At 47.9% G+C, this 10,252-nt stretch overlaps 1 protein-coding gene across 1 annotated transcript; it reads left to right on the forward strand.

The window, feature by feature from the left end:
• The first annotated feature begins 56 nt into the window (after positions 1-56).
• On the forward strand, positions 57-9,801 carry TSPAN6 (tetraspanin 6). Its single transcript, XM_006265999.4, has 8 exons — positions 57-200; positions 378-566; positions 752-826; positions 2,547-2,645; positions 3,301-3,456; positions 4,157-4,240; positions 6,873-6,975; positions 8,894-9,801. The coding sequence occupies exons 1-7, from the start codon at positions 114-116 to the stop codon at positions 6,939-6,941; spliced, it is 759 nt and encodes a 252-aa protein (XP_006266061.1). The 5' UTR covers positions 57-113; the 3' UTR covers positions 6,942-6,975; positions 8,894-9,801.
• The last annotated feature ends 451 nt before the right edge of the window (positions 9,802-10,252 follow it).

A 10,252-nucleotide genomic window follows, 5' to 3' on the forward strand; every position in this document is an offset into this window, starting at 1 on the left:
GAGCCCTCGGGCTCTGTCGGAAGCGCTCGGCCGCAGGTCCGAGAGGCTTCGGCCGTTTCCGGCAGCCGCCCTCGGGCCTCCTCGGCGCTGCTCGGGGCGGGCCAGGCGCTGCCATGGCGTCCCCGTCGCGGCGGCTGCAGACCAAGCCGGTGATCACCTGCCTCAAGAGCGTCCTGGTCACCTACAGCTTCGTCTTCTGGGTGAGCGCGGGGGTCGTGGGCGCGGGGCGGCGCGGGGATCGGGCGGGGCTGCACCGGGACCCGCCCCCCGGCCCCTTTGTTCGCCCCGCGCGTGTGCGTGGGAGCCGAGCCCGAGCGCGCGGTGGCCCCGGGCCGGGCCGGGCCGAGGCACTGAGCCCGTGCCCTGCCGCTGCCCAGGTGTCGGGCATTATCCTGCTGGCCGTGGGCGTGTGGGGCAAGGTGAGCCTGGAGGCGTACTTCTCCCTGCTGGACGAGAAGGCCGCCGACGTGCCCTTCGTGCTCGTGGGCACCGGCACTGTCGTCATCCTGCTCGGCACCTTCGGCTGCTTCGCCACCTGCCGCGGCAACGTCTGGATGCTGAAGCTGGTAAGTGGGCCCCTGGCCAGGCCCCCAGTCCCCCACGTGCTCGCAGCGCTGCCCCGCAGGCTCCCCTGGCGCAGCATGGCCCAGCAGAGCAGTGCCCATGCGTGTCACCCCTTCCCATCGCTCACGTCCTGTCTGCGGCACGTTGTGCTTTGTGTCTCTCTCTTGACATTTTCTCTTGCCTACAGTATGCCATGTTCCTGTCCCTCATCTTTTTGGTTGTGCTGGTGGCTGCCATTGTGGGATTTGTTTTCAGACACGAGGTGAGTCCTCCTCAGACCCCCCTCCTCTCCTCATGAGGACAGTGCAGGCAGGGGATCTGGAAGTGGCATGAAGTGTTAGTAAAAAAGGAGAGGACCCACACTCATCTTTTGTTTCATCTTGCTGTCTCACCCCTTTGTTGTCCTACCTCATGTGCCAAAGTTTCCTTCTACTTTGACTAGTAGTACATGATCTTTGTGGCCGGCAGGCCAGATACCATAGGCTGGGTCTGGCTGGTGGACCCAGTCCCGTGCCCAGGGTGGGGGCAGCCCAACCCCTATCTGGCTTTGCGGAGTGGGGTAGCGGCAGCTTGACCCTAGTCCAGCCATGCAGGGAAAGGTGGCTTGGCCCAGCCCCAGCCTGGTTCTGCAGTGGGGGAGAGGGCATGGCCCAACCCAGGTCCAGCTGCTGGGAGGGGAGGGTGTATGGCTCAGCTTCAACCCCATATTAATTGCCACCATTCCTCCACTGCCCAATTTTCTGACTTGCAGGGAGCCCTGCAAGCCAGATGTGATGACTCCGCTGGTCGCATTTGGTCCATGGGCCAGAGGTTGAGCACCCCTGGTTTCAACAGTAGATACCTAGAGCAACATCATTGGTTCTAGTGAAATGGGCTCGGTTTATAATGGCAGTACTGAGAATGGGATCAATTTGGTTTCTGAGTCTAAATTGACACCCTTAGTAGGGATGGTAAGAGAGGTTTTCAGTCACACTGGTCTAGGACCATTACTAAAAAGTTGCGTTGCAACAGGCTAATCAATTAAGTGGACATGTTTAAGTAAGTGACACAGGTCCAACGAGGGGTCTCACACACAAAGTTTCTAATTGGCAGTGAGGACTAAATTCTGATTGTTTTTCTTTTAGGCATATCCCTTCAAAAACAGCTAGTTCTACTCCCTTTCCCTGTATGGCCTTATGTATTTTTTCTTTTGCATGTCTTGGACCTTAAATCAGCTAAGCCTACTCTCATCCTAAAATGTATTATATATGTGACAAATTTGGAACCACTTTTTTAATTGTAATTGCTTGGATGGAAATGAATTGATAGAAACGTTAGCAAAAATACAATTCCTCTAGACTTGAACTCGGTGCTTCTGAAATGCAATCATAATACACTTTACTAAACTAACCACTCTTAACACCCAGAAGAGTTTAATGTTCATGAAGTAAAAAAGAAAAGTTCATCAGTGTTGAGAGAAAAAATGGATGTAGTGGATGAGATTTTCAAAGGCACCTACTTCCTACACCTAATTAGGCAAGTACCTAATTCCTGTTTGTACCTTTATAGTACTTGGAGAAGGCTTTCCACTGATAAGCTAAGAACATTTCCTAGTTCATACTAAAATGAATTGACTTTGAAAACAGACATTAAATTGTGAGTTTTGATCCTTTATCTAAAATGTGAGGTTAAAAATGTTCCGACCTGTGCCTCTTGCCATAGATAATGCCTCCACACAAAGCCATGATTTTTTTTATTGTGATCACTGTGATTATGGTTTCTTCTTTTTTATAGAACCACTAAGTACCAGCACTTGGTGCTGCTGGGTGCAGTTCCCTCTGATGTCACCATAGTGGCCAGTCCCTTCTAAATAAGCACATGGATGGTTTTATGTGATTCCTGCTCCACTGTTCCTGCTGGGGCTGATTTTTAAGATAAAGAAGCTCTTGTGGATGGGGACCCACCTGCTGATTTTGAGCACCATGACATTATTTTTTTTGCAGATTAAGAACAGCTTTGCGAGTAACTACATGTTAGCATTGAGAAGCTACAATGCAACAATGGATCAGCGCAGTGAGGCAGTAGATACTGTCCAGAAAACTGTGAGTGCTTCTATTGGGCTTTCCCACCAGTGCTAAAAGGAACCAATGTACTCCATGTTATTGCCTAGAAGACCCTGATATTCATGGAGGGGCAGAAAATGAGACGGGGGCTGCTGGTTTATTTCTTTTATAGCACAAGCATGCCCCATTCTTCTATGAGGTATTAGTAGAGAAAGTTGCATCAAGTTAGCTACTGCAGTTGTCCCATGAAAGGAGGTATGCAGCAGCTTTCCCCTCTGTTACTACAGTGATGGGGGGCTCAGAATATTCGGCAGGAGCATTGCCTTGACTCAGCATTTCCATTTCTTACACATATCAGGAGCATTCATTATGATTTGTAGCACAAAGGGCTGGCTGTGACCTACAACTCTCCCCATAGGGCAGGGATCAAGCAGATGAATGCTTACATGGAAAAACTCTGTACCTGTTCTTCATGCATATATATTTCTGAGGTACATGAGCTTGAGGGCAAAAAGACCTGGTCTGCACTGTTAAGAAAGGACCTGGCTAATTTCAGAAAGCAATTGGGTTGCTGAAGGGGAAGGTCTTACAATGGGGAAGCCTTTGGGGTGCTGCAGTGATGTGTATAGAAGTGATGTCTCATAGACTATGTACTTACTGTTCTTTATCATTCTGCTTAAATTGATTTTCCCAGTTGCATTGCTGTGGAGTCCAAAACTATTCAGACTGGACAAATACTGCGTACTATACAGAAAAAGGAATCCCTCGGAGCTGCTGCAGACTCCCAGACAACTGCACAGAAGATGATTTGAAGGACCTGGCTAAAGCCAAGACAAAGGTGTATGTTGATGTAAGTAAATCTAAGCGAGAGATCTATCTGTGTCTCTTGGCAGCAGGTGTGGGGATTGGAGAGCTGGGGCTGTAATTAAGTGCTTTGCTCTTCTCCCCCCCCCCCCCCCCCCCCCCCCCCCCCCCCGGAGGGTCAGGTTCTGCAGTGGGAGGAGGAACCTGAAAGGAGAACTTGGGTCCAGGAAGAGTGTTTGGGCCATGGGAAACTCGTAATCAGTAATGGGATGAAGGTCTGAGTTGCCACCAATCATTGAGGGGGAGGGAGAGATTTGGCAAAACTGCTCCCAGTGCATCAAGGTCTCTAAGTTCCAGCTACTCTTTGTGCTTGTCTCTGACTGCAGGAAAGCTGTGCTGTAGATATGCCTGGATTACTTTGCCTTTATTATACTGCCTGTCTTGTGTAGAAAAGAAGGGGTTATGGGAGGTGTTCTCATAACATATTCTATACTACTAAATTCTCATGGCACCCCTATGCAGGAACTACAGGAAGGCTAAACAGCTTAATTCACAGGTTTACCCTGACTATGAAGTGGATTCCCTCCTGGGCTCATTGACTGTTCCCTTTGCCTGTGGACTGGTGCTTTCTGGGCTGTGTCCATGGATGGAGAGCACGTCACTTTGTGTTAGGGAGGGTCAGGAATTTTGTGCACGTCCATGCGCTAGCTGGAGTTCTTCTCATGTGCTACCATTTTCCATCACAGGGTTGTTTCACTCTGGCAACAACAGTTATGGAGTCTAAAATGGGCATTGTGGCTGGCATCTCCTTTGGCATTGCATGCTTCCAGGTAAAATCTTCCTTACTTCTCTTGTTTGGCCCTTGAGCTCTGAGTTTGGTCTGTGTGTTGTTAATTATATTTAATTGCTTTAAAAGTTTTTAAGCATGTAAAGGAAGAAACAGTGGGACTGCAGATTTTGTTTCTGTGTTACCTAGTCCCCATTGCTGAAAATGGCAGTTAAAATTCCAGCATTATTGCAACAAGTTGGTCTATTAGCAGCTGTTCCCTCTGGAACAACTCGCCTCCAAGAGCTGTCTGTGCAGTCAAACCTCGCGCTTGCTCATGCTTTGACTAGCTGTCACAATTATTGTATACAGTGAAAAGACTGGCCCTGCTGTGTCCACTGCCTCATCAGCCCTCAGTTCAATTAAATTAAGTTAGCCCTGGTTAACCCTGTTTTTGTTTTGTTTTTTTTTGCCTTAGCAAAACGCCTTAGCAGCGTTTCTGATGAAACCTGAAGCTTATCCTCTTGGTGAAGGAAGCATCCTGCCTCAAACAACAGTATAGCTAGTGTCTCCTAATCTGATGGGCCTCATCTCAGCAGGAAACAGGAGGCCTCTGCCCCTAAGCTCCTTGTTGAAATAGCCTTTGTGTGTGGTGACAGTTGGGACTGGGTGCTCAGAAATGAGTTTTCCTCACAAGTGCTATGATGGGAGCTGGTGCATCCTGAATGCTCATGTAGATCTGGCCCTCTTTAGCTTTTGAAGATTTTCCTCTAATTCTGGGTGCAGCTCACTAGAAAACCTAGCCTTGTGTCTTGCCTAGGCTAAATCTGGAGGGGTTTGTTTTTAGAGACCATATCATTGGCTGACAGAACTCCCACACTTTTGGTTCTCCTTTGATCAGAATATTGTCCTTTGCTATGCGTTTGGGTTTTTTTCTTCCCTGTCAGTGTAGGGTCTTTCAATCTTGTATTTGTCAGAATAATAGGCCTTCAGTTCTCCTTAAAATATAGTGGGTCCTCATCTTTATCCACAATCACTGATATTGTGATAGCCTGTTCGCATCTATGGATGTGTGATGGGGACATCTGAATGAGTATCTTGATCTTGTATGTTAAATAAGACCTGCTTATTAGGCTTTGCTGAATTGCTCAATCAGTTTGAGCACCTGAGCCTTTTTGTCACAATTGTTGGATTTGCTGAAATGCCCCACGTACTGGGATTTTTGTTTCTGGCAGTTGCGTTGTTCCAGTGTACCTTGCAGTCAGCTGAGAAAGTGGTGGCAAGGAGATAGAAGCAGATGAAATATGTCTGAGTATGTGACCTTCCTCTTGTTTTGAGGCACTATCCAGTCTGCAGTTCATGAACCCAATCTCAGATCCGCATTTTGATTCCAAGTGGCAAACCCCTTGGTTTTTCAAAGTATGTTTGCATTTGAGTAGAGCATGAAGAAAGTGACGTTTGAGACTTCCTTGGTTTCAGGGTTTGTGCATCCCCTTTGTGGAAGAGACCCAGTCCCATGCTGTGAGCGCTGCAGTGCTTGATTTATTTTGAGTTTACTATTTATTGAATCAAATTGCCTCAAGCTGCTGTGTGAAGCACAGTGGTACCATCCAGACTGACTGAAAGTTTAACACATGATGGCATAAGACTCAGTGGTACGCTAATGAGAGAAGTTTCTGCCAGGTTATTTTAATCTGATATTAGTATGCCACTCTGCTTTACCCTGTCACAAATATTTTAAGTACTGAAAGAGCCTGGTGCCATGGGCACTCTTATTGGAACCGCTGTGTTGGCAGATTATCATAGCTGCATTTAGGGGTCAGTGTCCTATGGAAGGAGCCATTCTGTCCCTTCTGGCTCCTATCTGCTTCCTAGCTCCTTCCTGGTATGTACAAGTTGTGCTGAGCTGATTTATGGCTTCTGAATTCATGCTTAAAAAGGGGTAGGTACAGATTGACTTCTGAATAAACAGTGAGCCCATGTGCTTTCAATCAGTTTTATTACAGTAGGGGAATTTGAGCAGTTGCTGTTATCATTCAGGAATGAGTCATGTTTTCAAGTTCCAAACAATGAACTGTTGGTGTCATTCTGTTCAAATGAGTTTTTCTGCATCAGAAACAAAAGGGGCCAGTGCTGCAAACATACTCTTAACTGTACTTACTTCCTTGTGAGAGTAAAGCTGTATACACAGGTGTTTGCAGGATCAGGTCCTAAATGTCTTTATAGTACAGAAAACTCAGGTCTGGTGCCTGCGTTGCAGTAACAACTGATACATCTTCCAGATGTTGCTGAAAGAAAAACTATCAGCCCACCGCCAACCTTGCTTCCATCATTGTTTTTGAAATGGGAGAGGCAGTTGCTGTTTTCTAGAGGTGGGGTAATTGGCTGTGATGCTCCATACGTCCATATAAATCTCTGTGAAATTACCATATAACAGTAGAAGGTTCATTAAGCAAAATCTAACAAGAAGGAACATTGAACCAAGACTTGCAGTTTTTATTAATTCTGATGATGGGTCAAGGAAGCCATATTTCAGTTTGGTAAAATGTCCTTATCCAAGGGTTCACTTGTACAAAACCAAAGCAGAAGCTCCCAGTGGTCAAGATTTCAGTCACCTGCTGTGGGGATAGAGGGGTCCAGGCACATACTGTCCAGTTTTGACCCTATTTCTACTTAGTTCTGTTGTCCTGTTCCAGTTGGTTGGGATTTTTCTTGCCTGCTGCCTTTCCCGGTACATCACAAACAATCAGTATGAGATGGTGTAACCAGCTGGCCTGCAGCCTTGCACCTCTGACCAAGGTAGGTTTCTTTGCAGCGCAAGCTGTTCGCACCAGTATGGCAGTGCATTTGTGAACTTGGGGTATGGGAGCTTCTAGGCCTGTGTGCACATGTGTAGGGGTGGCATGAGTGCAGGGCCTGCTCAGAGCTGTATGATTCTTTCAGAGAGCAGAGCAGACCGCTTATAATAAGCAAGTTCTTCAACTTTTAAGACATTTTAAAGGGAAGTAGAAATCCTTGATCTAGCTAGAGAGACGGGCGCTGTGGAGTCTGTCCCATATGTGCCAGCCTGGGCATCTTGGTACTTAACTGTGCTGCAGACTGTTCCCTTGATTCTTCTGCCTTTCCTCCTCAGATGTCAACTCTATCAGCACAGCATGTTCCTAACCCAGGGGTGGGCAATTATTTCAGGCAGAGGGCCAGATAGTGAATTTTGGCAAGCCATCGAGGGCCGCATGACAGCTGTATCATTAAAATATACATTTTCTAAAATTTAGGGGCCCCGCGGGCTGAATAGAATGGGCTGGTGGGCCGCATTTAGCCAGCGGGCTGCATTTTGCCCACCCCTGTCCTAACCTGTGCCATTCCCTGTTCCTGCAGTACTAGTTCCTATGCAGTGCCCCTGTTGTTTTTGACTGGCTCTCCTCCTCTTGCCCATCATGTTTGCTCTGCTTTTGGACCTCAGTCTAACCCAGGAGCGGGCAAAATAGGGCCTGAGCACCATATCCAGCCTGCTAAGTGATTCTGTCTGGCCCGTATTGGGTCCTTCTGCCCTGCCCTGCCCAGCCCAGGCACGGGGGACAGCCCAGACGATATTACATGCAACTCGTTTCACTGCCCATGGGCACGGAGCTGCCACCTGGTGTGGAGCGCAGCCCACCCCATCCCCACATGCAGCACTTGGTTACATCGGGAGCTCTAGTCCACAGGACTGGGCAGCACCGCAGTGGGGTGGGGGTGCCATGGCAGCCAGACTCAGCTTCCCAGCAGCCCCTGTGGTGGCAGTTCTCCCTGCCTTCATGCTTCCAGCTGCTGCTGGTAGTGGTTATATGACCACTGCTGGCACTGGCCCCCCTCACCAGTGACCCCTGCCTGTCTGCCCCACACCCACCACTGGGGGTGGCAGACAAAGTGGGTGGCCAGGGTCTCCATGGAGGCTGGCCTAGGACCCCCATGGGCAGGGCATGCTCAGCTGGGTGGATGAGATGTGGCCGTGGGCAGGTGGGGAGTGGTGTCTGGGAGCAGGATGGGTGGCTGGGGCTAGGATTGTGAGGTGTTGACAGCATGGGACTAGGGGGCAGAGCTGTGATCTGCTCCCTGCGTGTCCCTGACGGGCACCAGTTCTGTAGGCAGGCATGCATTACAGGGATGTGCGGGGAGTGGATCGCAGTTGTACCCCACACCCCAGCCCCACACTGTCACTACGCCATGATCCTGGCTACTTCCAGCTGCCTTACTCCAGGATGTTGCTCCCCATCCACCTGCAACTCCATCCCATTTGCCTGGCCAAGCTTGCCCTTCCCTTGGGGGTCCTGGGACAGTCTCCATGGAGATGCCCTCCATCCATTCCATCTGGCGCCCCCCACAGTGAGTGTAGGGCAGATGGACCCAGGGCCAGATAGGATCCAATTGGCATCTCCCCAGCCCCTTTTCCCCCCTCCCTTCACCACACCGGGTGGTGTAAACAGCTCACTAAAACTCCTTAAGTGGCCCTCCACCCCAAATAATTGCTACCCCTGGTCTTACCTGTGGTCCCCTAGTGGATCCAGTATTGGGCCTTGTCAAGATAGACGTGATCATGCTGTATGATGGCATGTATCTGCTGTGGAGTTAGATGAGATCTACCAAATTGCTTCCACTCTGTGATTTAAAGATGTAGGAATCCTGGTCTCTAGAGCAGGGAGACTTATTCATTAACCCTTTTCTTTCTGAATTTTAGAAAACTTCTGATCTTCCCTTTTGGCAGAGCACTTCACAACCTCCAGCCTGCTGGAATCATGCCTTTCCCCAGTCTGCTGGAATCATGTTTGAACTGTCTGATCTTCTCAGCTGGCTCACGGAAACAAGTGTAACAGCTGTTCTATTGTACTTGGGGAATTGTTGAAACACTACTCTGATGTAACACTGAATGGGATAACTCGTGTAGCTGAGGTTGTTAAAACTACTGCATTCCTTCAAGCTGCCACAACCCTCAACTCCCTTCTCTAGCACAGAAAGCTCATGTGCCACATTGAAGGAGCCTACAGTGACACTACTCTCATTTCTTACTTGTACTTTGTTAGTTTCTTAGAACAGTGGGTCCTTGGAACTGTCATACTCCACAGAAAATTCATCCTTGGAGGTGCATCTCTTGCATTGGAAAGATAGCACTCTTTTCCTTCCTTCTTCTCTACTGTTGGCTATTTAAATCATTGTACAACTGACTTACTGTCCCATTGGAATTTCTCACTGTTGCAGCTCTTAAATGTTGGGGAGAGCTGTTGTCTATTGCAATAGATCTGATGGGACACACTGCCTTGCCTACCGAAAGCCCTGTGCTTTAAAAGGGTCTTGGTTTCTTTCCAGGGTCTTTCTTTCCCCAGCTGGGGTTTTCATATAACTCTTTTTAATAAATGTATTTTTTAAGGTGTCTAGTTCCTCTCTCCTAATCAGGCTGTAGTATAGTAAATTGTAGCATGAGACTCAGTGGTGTAGTTCTCAGTACCTTTTAGTCTCTGTAGGAATCTCTCCACCAAGTTGGGTGTGACTTGATCATCAGTATTATATGCTGCTTTGACTTGTTTGTGTATTAAAGATAAATCCTCTTGTCTTGAAACACAATAAATATAAAAATATTTTACTTTAAAATATTAACTTGGTTTAATTTTATCTCTTTGGAAATTCCACTGGGATGATTTCAATGGAGGAATATGAGCAATAAAGAAATGTGCCTCAGGTAATCCATCTGTCTACAGCTAGCCAATAACCCTTGGAACCACAACAACCTTGTTGTTGCATTTTCAATTATGAAAGATATTTATGTCCATTCCCTTCCCCCCCCCTTCTAAAAATTGTATAAGACTGTTGATGCATTCTACCCCAGGAGCTGGCAGACTTTGTGCTGGGTAAATCTTATGCAGGATAGAGTTCAGTCCTTGTGTAAACTTACATCTCCTCCACTCTGCTTTATGTTTTGTGGCTAATCAGTAACATGCTTTGGGATTATTCAGAGCAACTGTAAGAGGCTGCTGCATAAAATGCCTCCTGGGACGGAGAGGGATTTGCTCAGTCATTCAGTTTTTCAACTTGGGACAGTTTC

The sequence above is a fragment of the Alligator mississippiensis genome, chromosome 8 (genome assembly GCF_030867095.1).
Source record: "Alligator mississippiensis isolate rAllMis1 chromosome 8, rAllMis1, whole genome shotgun sequence".
In the NCBI taxonomy this organism is placed as follows: Eukaryota; Metazoa; Chordata; order Crocodylia; family Alligatoridae; genus Alligator; species Alligator mississippiensis.